Genomic DNA, 14,941 nt, shown 5'->3' with positions numbered 1-14,941 from the left:
TATTTTCTCGGGGCGCCTGGGTGGCTCAGTTGGTTAAGCGACTGCCTTCGGCTCAGGTCATGATCCTGGAGTCCTGGGATCGAGTCCCACATCGGGCTCCCTGCTCGGCAGCGAGTCTGCTTCTCCCTCTGACCCTCCTCCCTCTCATGCTCTCTGTCTCAAATAAATAAATAAAACCTTTAAAAAAAAAAAGACTATTTTCTCCTACCTTTGGTCAAATTGAAAGTAGTGATTTATTGGACAATCCAGTATGTGACACACAATTATTAAAAAATTCAACTCCAAACTACCTACCCTTTCTTGTTTAGTGAAGAGATTAAGGCAATCGCTCAAGGCTACACAAGTTTCTCTAGAAGCTTCAGAGACAACTTGAACTTTCTGAAGAAATGATGGAAGCATGTCTATAAATAAAAATAAACAAAATTAGTGGGATTTTAAGACCACAAACATTTTTTAATTATTATTATTTTTTTTAAAGTAATCTCTACACCCACCATGGAGCTTGAACTCAGGACCCTGAGATTAAGAGTTGCATGCTCTACCAACGGAGCCAGCCAGGCACCACAAACATTTTTATGTCTACTAACTTTATGTTTCCTTCCAGCTGGCTGCCTTAAACAAAGTATATAGTATATTCCTTGAGCATCATTACTAGCACCTACTGTATACAAGGTGCATAAATTGGTACAGTAAAAGAAAAGATGAAGCCTTGTCCTAGAAAGGCCTATATCCTGCAAGGAGAAGAGTCACAACTAAAAAAATAATAATAATAAAATGAAAATTAAAAAAATTATAGGGATAAATAATGTAATGTTTAAGGAAAGCAGCTGATTAACATTTCCTTTCATGATATTCTATGCTAGATAAGTAATTTTATTCAAAAGCCAAGTGCTAAAAAGAACTAAGAATAATACTGTAGTTGATATGAGGGCTAACCTATCTAAAGGTGGCATTAACACAACTTTCTCTAGTGTTTATTGGATAAATGTCTGGCATGGAATAGGTCTTTTTACTCTTACAAATGTGTCCCTCTGGGGTCCAGTATCTTTCAGAATATAAATTGAGAACAAAGAAATAGTAATATCACCACCTTCCCCAATTCCCTAAGGAAATTTTAATCCATTTACCCATTACAAAACAAAAAAACAAAAAAACAAAAACCCACAACACCCAAAACAAAAACCAGAATACTGACAAGAGAAAGCTGCAAAATACACCTAGATCATTTAAAAAAGAAGTAAAATGTCATGTCCTGTCCAGATTAATGCTAGCGAAATGCTCTTTGTTCCAACAGTTTTGGACTTTGTGTTAATTATATATTAAGATCCTTTAAATGCGTCCCTTCAATCAAAAATAATATAAGATGGGGCGCCTGGGTGGCTCAGATGGTTAAGCGTCTGCCTTCGGCTCAGGTCATGATCCCAGGGTCCTGGGATCGAGCCCCACATCGGGCTCCTGACTCAGCGGGGAGTCTGCTTCTTCCTCTCCCACTGCGCATGCTCTATCTCTGTGTCTCAAATGAATAAATAAAATCTTTTTAAAAAATAATATTAAGAAAGCTTTTCATCTAAAAATAACTTAGGTGAGAGACAAATATATACCACCTTCTGTCTTTTAAACAATCTCGATTCATTTAGAACAGGGTTCTTAAAACATGGTAAACAAGGTCAATAAGCAAAAGCAATCAAATCCAAATGCCAGCAATTTGCAATTATCAGGCATAGAACAGTGGTTCTCTTCAAGAAACATTTTCAAATAGGAAGTGGAAAGGAAAATAAAATCTACCAAGAACATATAACGAATTATTTAGTCATTACTCCTAGGTGATAAAATTGTTACTATTGTTCTTCATTCTTTCCTTTAATTTTCCACTATTTCTATAGGAATGTGATTTTAGCAAAGAAAAGTCCTTTTCTTAGAAAAATTATTTCTCAAAACTCATAAGGCAAAAGGGGGCAACAAAAGGTAAAGGTCAGAGTGAATGAAGGTATGAACAACCTTTCATTAATATCTGGATATAAATATCAAATATCATTTTATCGTATTTTTCTTTTTATGGAATAGTTTCTCAGAGTTAGCTATTCTTAATAACACCCAAACAATTGAAAACTACTATATCCTAAAATAAATTTGATTTTACATACTTTATTTTTCATTTTGAATCTTTGATACATATTGTGAAGATTTATTCTTTAGTTGCTAAATAGCAAAAAAGAATACCATATGCCAGATGCCACAAGACTTAAATAGTACCTCAACAGATGTCTCACACGGAGCTGTGGATTGAGTACGGTGAGGGGATGTACAAAAAAATCAGACACAGCCTCTGCCTTCCATAAATGCTCTGGGTAATCTAGTAATTTTCCACTTTCATGGCACAAATGGTAAGATGGGAGCACAGTCATTCATGGATGTGTTTCTTTTATTAAATACCATCATGCTTAATCATCTATAATTTTGTATGTTTTAGATATTTAACACTTTATATACTTGTTGATTAGCATAAAACATTAAAATGCCAAAATGAATTTGTATGAACTTCAAGATTTTAAATAAAACTGATCCTGTAACCTTTTAAAAAATGCTCCAAGAAATATATATGGACTTTTAGGAATCCATTATTGAGAATGTATCAAATTCTTTTGTCCAAAACAGAGTCAAAAGTTACCTAATTTCTCTGACAGTCTGGTGTTCAAGCAAGATTTTGAAATTCACACTAACTTGCACAGGAGGTCTGCATAAGAACTGATCCTCTAGCACCAGGGCAGCGCATCAGGGGCCAGGTGGCTCATAGTAGCATGCTTCGTAGATGATGTTTGCATATTGTTATAAAAAAAGAAAAAACCGCTAGGCTTCCAGAAAAGTTACCAACTGGAAATCACTCCCAAATATTATCTTAGCCAGTTAGTATTTAGGGACTGAGTTGTAATGAACAATGTAAAAAGGCTAGTATGTAAACACATCTGGCCTATTATAAGAATCACTTAATTTTGTACTAAAAATATTTTTGAACTCAGGAAAGATGCTAGAAGATCTAATGCAAAAAGCTTAACTTTAGAGACATATACAAAAAACTCACAATCTGTCATTTTCATGATAACACTGTACAATTTTTAATTGAGTATGTTTTAAAACTATTGGGGAAATACTTATTTGTTATGTTAGCAAACTAAACCTAATACAGAGGACCTCCATTGTTCTAATATGGAAAAAGCCCACACTCATAAACTGACATTTAAGACACTCTAAACTGAATCGGTTTCAGCCAGACTATTTTCCTGGAAATATTTGTTTTCCTAGAAATATTCTTTCACTTTATTGCCTCAAGATGTTTCCTCTTGCCCGAATACTGGATATAATAATTATTCATATTCAGAAGTTTCTCCACTTAAACTTTTATTCAAGGCCAAGTTCAAATGCCATCCTCTTCATGAAGCCTTAAATATTTTTTTTGAAGAAAAAACAGCAATGCATCTGATTATGTATATAAGAGACATGATCTAACCTGCATGCAAAGAGGCATTTTAAAAATGGACTTTCACACCTAATTGAAATTATATAAATGCCTCAAGAAAATCCGTACTTGGCTCAGAAAAGGAGAAAAAGATATCTGCATATAAAAATCAACTGGAAAAAAAAAATCAACTGATCTTCTAAGAACTTTTACATAAAACTGTAATTCGAAAAAAACAGAGAACCCTATAGAATATAAATTTTTGTTGTTGTTCAAATTAAGATGACTGGTGTGAACACAATCACCCACTAAACAAGTACTACTAAATCATTGTCTATATAGAATCTGCAGTAGCTGCAATGGAGAATATAAAACAAAGTTCAAAACTGCATGTGTTAAATGAGTTATAGCATGAGTTAAATGAAAAAAGGTATCAAGGATACTATAAGACGTAGACAGCAAACAAATTATGCACTTAAAAAATGTTAACTATTCAGGGCGCCTGGGTGGCTCAGTTGGTTAAGCGACTGCCTTCGGCTCAGGTCATGATCCTGGAGTCCCAGGATTGAGTCCCGCATCGGGCTCCCTGCTCGGCAGGGAGTCTGCTTCTCCCTCTGACTCTCCTCCCTCTCATGCTCTCTGTCTCTCATTCTCTCTCTCTCAAATAAATAAATAAAATCTTTAAAAAAAAAAAAAGTTAACTATTCAGAGAAAGGAATAACCATTATGGGATGGAGTAACAGAATAGAGTCTGAGAACAGATAGAGATTTGAGTTAGATCTTGAAGAACAATACTTTTATTGCTAAATATAATGTGCAATAAAGTAAACATACCTGAAATATAATTATTATTTTCTTTTTTTAACAAAGAATTTTATTATTTTTTTAAGATTTTTTATTTATTTGACAGAGAGAGACACAGCGAGAGAGGGAACACAAGCAGGGGGAGTGGGAGAGGGAGAAGCAGGCATCCTGCTGAGCAGGTAGCCCGATATGGGGCTCGATCCCAGGACCCTGGGATCATGACCTGAGCCGAAGGCAGATGCTTAACCAACTGAGCCACCCAGGCGCCCCCTATAATTATTATTTTCAGATAGTATAGAAACCATTAGTCCTGAGAAGATCATATCAGAACTGTGATCAAGGGGAACTCCAGAAAGGCGAGAGGCTCTGTCTATATCTACCACTGACTGCATGGTTGCCCCATGGCAGGTTCAGTGCTGACTTGTACAACCTATATACTAACTTGACAAAACAAATTTAGTACTTATTTCTGAGTTCAAAAGAAGTGAGTTATAAATTTACAAGGTAGATAAATAAGTCATTCATTTCATTCACTCAAAACATATAAAGTTGACCCATGAACAACATGGGAGTTGGGCACTGACCCCCTTGCAGTTGAAAATCCATATATAATCTTTGACTCCCCTGAAACTTAACTACTAAGCACCTACTGTTGACTGGAAGCCTTACAATAACAAATACCCTAGAGAAAAAGTGTTAAGAAAATCATAAAAAACAGAAATTACATTCACAGTACCGTGCTGTATTTAAAAAAAAAAAAAAAGCCATATATAAGTGGACCTATGCAGTTCAAACCCGTGTTGTTCAAGGATCAACTGTATGTATGTCAAGTGCCTACAGGTAGCATGCACTGTTAAGGTGCTGAAGACAATCGGCAAATAAAACAGAAATTCCTGCCTTGGTGGAGTTTATATTCTAATAGGAGAGGCAGACTATCAACTACAATATATATATAGCAAGTTTGATAAGTGACAGAGGAAAAAAGCAAGGTAGGGGAATAACAAGTGTTGAGGGGAGTTGCAAGTTCGGACAGGATGACATATCAGTAAGGGTCCTGACAGGAAATGGCTGGCAAACTGAAAGGGCACCTGAAAACGTCTTTAAAAAAGATGACACCCAAAGGGGAGGGTAAGTGAACTAATAGACTGGCATGCAGGACAGTTGCCACTGTGGAATGGAGAGGCAAAAAGAAAGGACAGTGTTGCTAAGGCCAGAAGGAGCTGGAGTCACAGGTGCGGGCTCTTCAGCCAGGGTCTATTACAGCCCGTGCAGCCCAGCTGTCGGGAGGGTGGAAAATGCCTGACTGCTCTCACCCCCTCCACCAATCCCCTGATAGGGTCTCCCTTTTGCTGAGTCCAATGAGAAGTCTGAGGGCAAGGAAGCCCCAGTAATGCAGTCTGTAGTCTGTAGCCAGGTTCTGTTTGAGTCAAGACCTGGGCAGGTGAGGACCTGAGTATCCTGGAGAGAAGACTTCCAGGCAGAGGGCCAGCACAGCCCAAGCTGAGCAGGAGTATGCCCAGCCTCTCCGAGGGGCAGCCAGAAGGCCAGTGAGGCTGGAAGACAAGCAATCAGGGGTAACTAGGAGATGAGAAGAGAGAGGCCACATAGGACTGGAAGAGTCTGTGGGTCATTAGAAGGACTTTGTTTTTCTTAGTGAGATAACCCAGAATCTACGTGATGTTTTGAGCAAAGAACATTACACACTGTTTTAGCAGGGTCCCTTGGGCAGGGACTGGAGGGTCAAGGGTAGAATCTGAGGGGCCAGTGAGGAGACTGTTTCAACACTGTGTGAAAGACGATGATGGTTTGGGCCTCAGTGACAATAGTGTAGGAGGCGGGAAGTGTGTTTACTCAAAGCTGAGATTTTTGAGCAGAGTTTTAAGTAGGTTGAACAAAAGTGCTTTTCCTTTAAGATATTTTTTCTTTTAAATAACTGAAATCATTCTAATTTCTTTAACCCGGAATTCACTATCTACATTTAGTAACATGCAATAAACTGTATGCATTATGGCATATAAAGTACATCTTTTTTAGAAAGTAATTTAGCAATGTATCAATAGGCACACAAATGTTAATATGCTTTCATCCACTAATTCCACTTCCAAGAATCCTATGGTAATAAAGCGATGTGATCAAATTTAAGTGTACATTATTCATAATAGTTAAAAACTGTTTAGTACAGATGGGTAAGTTTAGGGTTTTATGGAAGAAGAGACTACTAGCCTTCAGGAAATCTTCAAATAGTTTTATTAGTTTGGGTGATTTTCTTTGTTTTCATAATCATGTTCTTGATAAAGATAAAATAGTAGAGGTTTTAGCACTGCATTCACTGAATCTTGAAGGATATGTTGCCAATGCCAGATACATAAATTTTGGCATTCATCCAGACAGAAATTAGGCTTAAGGAAATAAAGTACTATTTCAAGAGAGGACATTTTGGACCAAAACATACAATGAATATAGATGGTCCCTGACTTAGAGTGGTTTGACTTAGGATTTTTTGACTCAATGATGCTATGAATGCAAAACACATGGTATACATGGTATGGTAGAAACCATACTTCAAATTCTGAATTTTGATCTTTGTCTGGGTTAGCAATATGCAGTGTAATTTCTTGTGATGTGGGGCAGCGGCAGGGACCACAGCTCCCAGTCAGCCACATCATCACCAAAATAAACCACTGATACACTTACAACCGTTCTGTATTCAGATATCCATTCTGTTTTCACTTTCAGTACAGGAGTTGATAAATTACATGGCATTTAACACTTTAATATAAAACAGGCTTTGGGGGTGCCTGGGTGGCTCAGTTAAGCGTCGGACTCTTGGTTTCGCCTCAGGTCTTTATCTCAGGGTCATGGGATCAAGCCCCATATCCAGCTCTGTGCTCAGCATGGAATCTGCTTGGGATTCTCTCCCTTTCCCTCTCCCTCCCACTCTGCTCCTCCCCCAACACTTACATGCTTGTAACACTCTCTCTCTAAAGAAAATCTTAAAAAAACAGGCTTTGTATCAGATGATTTTGCCCAACTGCTGGCTAACGAAAGTGTACTGAGCGTTTTTAAGGTATGCTAGGCTAAGTTATGATGTTCAGTAGGTCAGGTATACTAAATGCATTTTTGACTTACAAGATTTTCAGTTTACAATGGGCTTTCTCAGGACATAACCCCATTATTGAGGAAGATCTGTAATTGTAAATAAACTGAAAAACGCTTTTGTGATTGGGCTCTGATAGTTCTTAAATGCCATGATAAAGAGTTAGTATTTTAGGGGCATTTGGGTGGCTCAGTCGTTAAGCGTCTGTCTGCCTTTGGCTCAGGTCGTGATCCCAGGGTCCTGGGATCGAGCCCCGCATTGGGCTCCCTGCTCACTCAGTGGGAAGCCTGCTTCTCCCTCTCCCACTCCCTCTGCTTGTGTTCCCTCTCTTGCTGTGTCTCTGTCAAATAAATAAAATCTTGTAAAAAAAAAAAAAAAGGATTGTATTTTATTCTATAGTTTCAAAGACCCATGAAACATTTTTTTTTCCAATGGGAAAAAAATTTTATGATAAAAAAAGTACTATTCTAAAATTAATCTGGCAGCAATAATGCCGTATTTTCACAGAAGCTGAGTTGTAGGAGTTCCTAAAAGGCTTTGGATTCCCTTTAAGGATGGAATGCATGGGGTCCCAGAAGGCAAGATGCCCACAGGGGAGCCTGCGGCAGGGACCTGAATTTGACAGGACACAGAGCAGAACTAGTACGGCAGAACCCGGAGTAAGATGTAAGGAAGTAGCATTTAAAAGTTCATGTAATTTTGTATTAAAACATAAGACAACCAACAATCACAACCACAAGGTCTGGATTCTGTCCACAAACATTTTAGTTCTTCATTTTGAGAAGTTATTGGCAAACTATGTAGACAGTTTGGAGCAGGATGTGTATTTATCAGCTACTATCTATCAGCAATAAAACACATGGTGCAAGATTACTCTGCACAATCCCTTGGCATTAAGGTAAGGTAGTTATCTTCAACTCTAATTCCATTCATGAAATCATCTTAACCCCATTTACTATTTACATAATATGCAGATTTATCTATCTACACCCATCTTACAGAAAATGTTTACAATTGTTTGTGTATAAATCTATTGAATTTCATTTTAGATATATGAAATAACGTTGTCAGACATCTCAAAGTTTTCCAGATGGCACTGTCTGAAGTATCTCTTTTGTAATATTGAATATTATGCATATCTCCAAAAATGCAAATGATGCATATCATCGTTATGAGTGACAGGTCATACAGATAATCTGAACCAAGAGATCTCAAAGTTTAAAAAAAAACTACTTAATTTTGTTGTAGTTCTGATGTCATTTCTTTCTTTGGTCCATGTTAAAGGAATTAATCCTTATATTTCATCTAACTCTGGACATTGCCTACATCTTTTAAACATCATTAGTATCTCTTCTTACTTTTGATGTTTCTTGAAAATGGTGTTTTAAAAGCTCATTGATGGTCACAGTTGCATAACTGTAAATATATTAAAAACCACTAAAGGGTACTCCACATGGGTACATTTTAGACTGTGAATTGTATCTAATGAAGCTGTTCTTACTTAAAAAGTCCATTGAGGATGAAGAGTGCTAAGTAATATAATATTCCAGCCCACAATAATAAAAATGACTTAATTGCTGTCCTTCTTAAATCTATCATTGTTAATACAAAGAAATGTTTATGGAACTGACGTAAAGAGATGCCTGAGGTCCATTTGGATAGATATAAAATATCTGTGTTCAGTTTATTCTAATATTAGCATTTCTTTGCATTCCCTGGGCATATATAAACTAAACTGAGAAGTCCATAGAGGGAAACTAGTTCGTGATTAAAACTGTTAACTCAGACAACTGAATCAATTAAATTTCAGTGAAGTTATTTATAAACCCATCATAGCTGAAATCTAAAGCAATAGGGAGGAGTCTAAAGTCTAAGAAACACAGTTTTTAGTTTACAAAGTAATACTTTTTTGGGGTGTCTGGGTGGCTCAGTCAGTTAAGCGTCTGCCTTCCGCTCAGGTCATGATCCCAGAGTCCTGGGATCGAGCCCCACATTGGGCTCCCTGCTCAGCGGGAAGCCTGCTTCTCCCTCTCTCTCTGCCTGCCGCTCTGCCTACTTGTGCTCTGTCAAATAAATAAATAAAATCTTAAAAAAAAAAAAAAAAGTAATACTTTTTTTTCCTCGATATGTAATTTTTTAAATTGGATTTTTGATTTTGTATTGTATGTTATTTTGACTTTTGGAATATTTATAGTCAACTCTTGATGATTCATAACCAGTGGAGACTGAAGACATAAAAAGTTACTACTGAAAGGTAGATTAACCATTAGACAGTCATGGTCACATAGACATTCATAGAATCATAAAAGGCTAAGACCTGAGAACAACCAACCCCTTCATTTACAGATGGGGAAACTGAGGCTCAGAGAAGTTAAATGTACTGTTCAAAGTAACAGCTGGTAAGTGGCAGAGCAAGGATTCAAACACAAGACCGTTTAAAATTCAAGTCTTCTGTGGGGCACCTGGGTGGCTCAGTTGGTTAAGCGACTGCCTTCAGCTCAGGTCATGATCCTGGAGTCCCAGGATCGAGTCCAGCATTGGGCTCCCTGCCGAGCAGCGAGTGTGCTTCTCCCTCGGACCCTGCCCCCCTCCTGTTCTCTCACTCTCTCTCTCAAATCAAATCTTTAAAAAAAATAAAAATAAAATTCAAGTCTTCTGGAATACATAATTAGGAGTCTCATTACATAGCCAAAATGAATTTACAGCCCCAAAATGTTAACTTTTTCTTTTTTTCTTAAAATATTAATCTACAAACCAAGCCCCTTCCAGTAGAAATTTTAAGTCGCTTTTTAAAAATTTCAAAATAGTCTTATCAAACATAACTTTGAATTCAAAACCGAAAATTATCTAACATGTATAGCAAACAAAACTACAAAGGATCAACATCTAGGATAATGGGTTGTGTTAAACAGTGGGTGTTATTTGGTAGTTTGCCCCCCAACTTTTTTTTTTTTTTTTTTTTTTACCTTTAGCCATGTCACACTCCTTTATCATTTTCAGAAAGGTGGAAATTTCCCTATCTAGTTTCTGTTGGCATGTTTGTGCTTTCTGGGAAAACAAAAACAAAAAGCAAAATTAAAACTTTATTAATAAAGTATTTTTATAGTACATATACTTTACTGTTTCTGTCAAAACTTTTAGTTCACATGTTGATATACTACAATAATTAAGATATATTCTTGAGAGAGAAAAAGATAAAAATTTCCTTAGAAATTGAATATTGCATTTAATCACATACAGGTTTAAAAAATAAATCTTTCTAAATTTTAAATACATTCAACATTTGTCATGTAGACAATATACAATTGCACTGTTTCCAAAAACTCATTATACCATATACATATGAGTTAGATTTCTCCCGATTAATCCTTTTTGTAGATTTGATTAAATTCATCGAGGAATTATAAAATGCATTCCTTAAGAATATACTTTAAAAATTGTTTTTGTCGGGGCACCTGGGTGGCTCAGTTGGTTAAGCGGCTGCCTTCGGCTCAGGTCATGATCCTGGAGTCCCGCTTCGGGCTCCCTGCTCAGCGGGGAGTCTGCTTCTCCCTCTGACCCTCCCCCCTCTCATGTACTCCCTCTCATTCTCTCTCTCTCCAATAAAAATAAATAAAATCTTAAAAAAAAAAAAAATTGTTTTTGTCGGGGCACCTGGGTGGCTCAGTCGTTAAGCGTCTGCCTTCAGCTCGGGTCATGATCCCAGGATTCTGGGATCGAGCCCCTCATAGGGCTCCTTGCTCAGGGGGAAGCCTGCTTCTCCCTCTCCCACTCCCCCTGCTTGTGTTTCCTCTCTCGCTGTGTCTTTCTCTGTTAAATAAATAAAATCTTAAAAAAAAGGTTTAAAAACTGTTTTTGTTAAAAAAAAAAATCTAGATAGTAATATTTAGAAACCACAGCTGATTTTTGTTCAGCCATCTAAGGACATTTTCTTAGTAAGTCAAAGTTTATAAAAATAAGATTAAGTCAGTTATAGGAAACATTCTTCTTGCATTTTGAAACTTCTACATTTTTAGATCCCTAAAAGCAAAACACAGAGTTTTATGACACAAGTTCCACCCCATCTTAGTCAAGATTTAGAAATCCAAAATGAAAAGTCAGGTAAACACATTGATTATATTAACAATGTAATTTTGATGTTAGTTTTATTTAGTTTCTCTTTCAAGAGATAGGAAGAATAAAAAAGAAAATTATCATTGTAAAGTCAGTTGGTTATGGCAATGAAAAATGTTTATTCTGAGAACCTTGAGTTTGTTAATATTAAAATCACATTGTTGTAGGTAGAGTAATATTTATCCTCATAAATTCATTTCAATAACACATGCTGCTATTTCTCTATGGCTAAGACACTGACATCACTTCAGATACAGGCCTATCCTTTTATTACTGATGCTTTATCTTACCTCTAATCAATGAAGTTACAGATTACAAGTGGTTTTAAATGAAACTACCAGCCAGGAAAGGTATCACTATGGTTGCATTATTTAAACTCTGAAATATGCAGTGAAGTCATAAAGGGCAGCAAGTCAAGCTCTGCATGCTCCCCCTACTGGCAGTTTTCAAACAGAATGACAATCTGATCACAGCAATGGAAAAATTTTAACCAAAAAAGATACATATGGGCACAGGTTAGTATCTTTACAGCATTATCTACAGAGACATTTGATAGTATCATAACAGAAACTATAAATAGCATAAAATAGTACTGGATAAAGAGCAATATTATCTCCACTGCTGTCAAATTTCTTAATTTCAAAACCTCACGTTAAAAAAAAAAATTCTTGGTGACAGAGTTAGCTATAAAAGTCAGGTTTGGTTTTTCTACATACCTCTAAGGATTCCTTCAAGTCTACAGCTGAAATTGCATCTTCCTCTTCGTCATCAGTCAGCTGGTCCTGGGAACAGTAGTGAGTGCTATAAGCAGAATGATCTTCTATTGCTTCCAGCCAGTCCTGAAATAATCCAAGAATTTAAATAAAAGTAAAATGCATTTTTACTCAAAAGAGATAATACGGCAACAATTTAGAAAGCATAAAATTTACATGGAGAAAATATTAAAGGCTCAGAAAAACAAAAGAAACCCAAACCAACCCAACAACAAAAGAATGATGCAGGTCCATGACATTTCTGGATAAAAAAATTTCCTAATACTTTAAAAAAAATATCATCTATAAGTTTACATATTCAATAATATTAAAACATACATTATAAAAGCTGAGTAATGGGTGGAAATTTTTTCACTTAAGATTATAGATTCTCAATACTGTTGGATATGCTATTATATACTAATATATCCAGAAATACTATTTTACTAACTTGTAATCAAGTTATAAGAAAGCCAAAAATTGCCTTGATGCTTTAGCTTTTACTAATGTTTTTAAAATATCAGTGATTTCACAAAAAGAATATTTGCCCTAAAAATATCTGTGTTACTTCCTCCTTATTTTTTACAGCATTACTCAAGGTCAAATTTTACCCCTTTATGATACGGTCAGAGCATCAGAAGTTTAGATCGTTTAGGGTTCTTTGCAGGGCGAAAGTTAACCACTTTGAAAAATAGATTCTTTTAACCCCTTACATAATTTACGAAAAAACAAGACAGGTCTATAAATACTCCTTTGATCTAAAGGAATATGGAGTCTCCATTAAATAACTGCACTGTGAATTTCTGTCACATCAACCCCAATTTTCTTCCTTGCTGCTGTTTTTCAATTTACCACAAAGGAAGACTGAGGTTATACTGTAATAAATCAGAACACCTAAGCTGAAGCCAGGTTTTGTCACTTGTAAGCTGTGTGACCTTGAGAGAGCACTTCAATCTTGCTTCAGTTTCTGTACCTATAAATGAAGAGGCAGACTACATAATCATTCAGAATTTTTTCCAAAAATGATTCACAAAATCAAAATAATAAAGATAATTATGAACAGAAAATATCTGCAGGTACATGTTGATAAAGAAATTAATTCATAAGCCAAATTTCAAGCTTCATATAATTGCCCCCATTAAAAAGGCCCAGCCAACAAGATTTTAGATGTTAATACTGAATTGATCTTATATTTTTTGTTTTTAAATGTTAAGTTTTATGAAAGATAAATGAATCCATAAAATTACCTGTCTTGACTGTTGAAGGCTATTCTTAGGAACCCTGAAGCCATGAATAGTGTCATCGAAGCATTTAATAAAGAAGAGGCAGCTATCAGTGGATTTTACCTTGGATATAAAGAAGTCAGTAAGACAATATCATTCATGCACATAAAATAGGATATATATATACACACACACACATAACAGTACATACAACACATAACAGTATTAACATAGCTTAATTTTACCCACGTGAACATTGATGCATTGGGAATATCACATGCATTGCAGCTAACATCTGGCTTTCATATTTGTAGTTACTCAAAGTAAATACGAATAGTCCATTAGGTATGTAGTTTTAGTTTTGTCTTTTATGTTTAATAACTTAGCATGCACTTGGGCTATAAAATTTTTTAAATACCACAGCTCCAATTTCTTATTCATACCATTCTCCAGAACCTTTTGAGCTGAATGTACAAAACATTTGAACTGAGTGTAAAAGAGTAAGTACATATGAGATTGATAAAGAAGGGGGAAAGGAAAAGAGGATAAAAAAATTGTGTCTCATTGAAATATAAGTTTGGAAAGTGAGGGGATTTAAGAATGGAAAAAGATAGGGGTGTCTGGGTGGCTCAGTCAGTTAAGCGGCTGCCTTCGGCTCAGGTCATGATTTCAGAGTCCTGAGATCAAGCCCCACATTGGGCTCCCTGCTCAGTGGGGAGTCTGCTTCTCCCTCTCCCTCTGTTGTTCCCTCTGCTTGTGCTCTCTTGCTCGCACTCTAATAAATAAAGTCTTAAAAAAAAAAAAAAAAGGAATGGAAAAAGACAGACTTCTACTTCAAGGCCCTACAAGAGTACCACCCTCCTCCTTGCAGGAAACAACTATAAAAAGCAACTGCTGGGGGCGGGGGTGGGGAGGCTGCTTGGGTATCTGACTCTTGATTTCAGCTTGGGTTGTGATCTTGGGGTTGTGAGATTGAGCTCTGCGGTGGGTATGGAGTCTGCTTGGGATTCTTTCTGTCCCTCTGCCCCTCCCCCTGCTCATGCACACTCAAACGCGCTCGCTCTCTCAAAATGGATGAATAAAATCTTAAAAAAAAAAAAAAAGCAACTGCCTTAAGGAACTGGAGAGTGAACAAAAGTTGACAGACTCTCAGGGGAATGCACATGTTCTTGGAGGAAAGGAAATAAGTAACTATGCAAATAAGCTCCCATCCCCAAGGTTTTTCAACTGGGACATATAGTCCACAGGGTGACACGAAAGCAGCACGGGCACACATGGAAAAATCCACAGTCTTTCTGTCTTTGAGAATTAATAAAGGAAAGCCAGGGATCCAGAAATACTAAAGAGTGGGGGTAATCCTCCAAGGGAAAAAGAGAAGAGATCCCTAAACTATGTCTGTTCACATGTCTAATTGAGGCTGAGAAAGGATTCAGAGCAGTCTCTTAAATACAACCTTTCGAAATGCACACCAGAGCTGCCACCCAAGAAACAGAGTTTA

At 36.5% G+C, this 14,941-nt stretch overlaps 1 protein-coding gene across 5 annotated transcripts in view; it reads right to left on the bottom strand.

Annotated features, from left to right (window-relative positions):
* The window catches only part of OSBPL1A (oxysterol binding protein like 1A), a 223,953-nt gene that overhangs the window by 125,845 nt on the left and 83,167 nt on the right, over nucleotides 1-14,941 (bottom strand). For all 5 annotated transcript variants that reach the window (XM_045886910.3, XM_045886911.3, XM_064577797.1 and 2 more), the window contains 4 exons: nucleotides 13,468-13,566; nucleotides 12,185-12,307; nucleotides 10,322-10,403; nucleotides 295-401 (listed from right to left, as the gene is read on the bottom strand). In XM_045886910.3, coding sequence (XP_045742866.2) covers nucleotides 295-401; nucleotides 10,322-10,403; nucleotides 12,185-12,307; nucleotides 13,468-13,566 — 411 coding nt within the window. The remainder of the gene's footprint in view (nucleotides 1-294; nucleotides 402-10,321; nucleotides 10,404-12,184; nucleotides 12,308-13,467; nucleotides 13,567-14,941) is intronic.

The sequence above is a fragment of the Mirounga angustirostris genome, unplaced genomic scaffold, assembly GCF_029215605.1.
Source record: "Mirounga angustirostris isolate CCGP_5_RB_7025 unplaced genomic scaffold, mMirAng1.0.hap1 SCAF_14, whole genome shotgun sequence".
Lineage (NCBI taxonomy): Eukaryota > Metazoa > Chordata > Mammalia > Carnivora > Phocidae > Mirounga > Mirounga angustirostris.
Note: the sequence above shows the minus strand (reverse complement) of the source record. Positions and strands in the feature narration are given on the sequence as shown.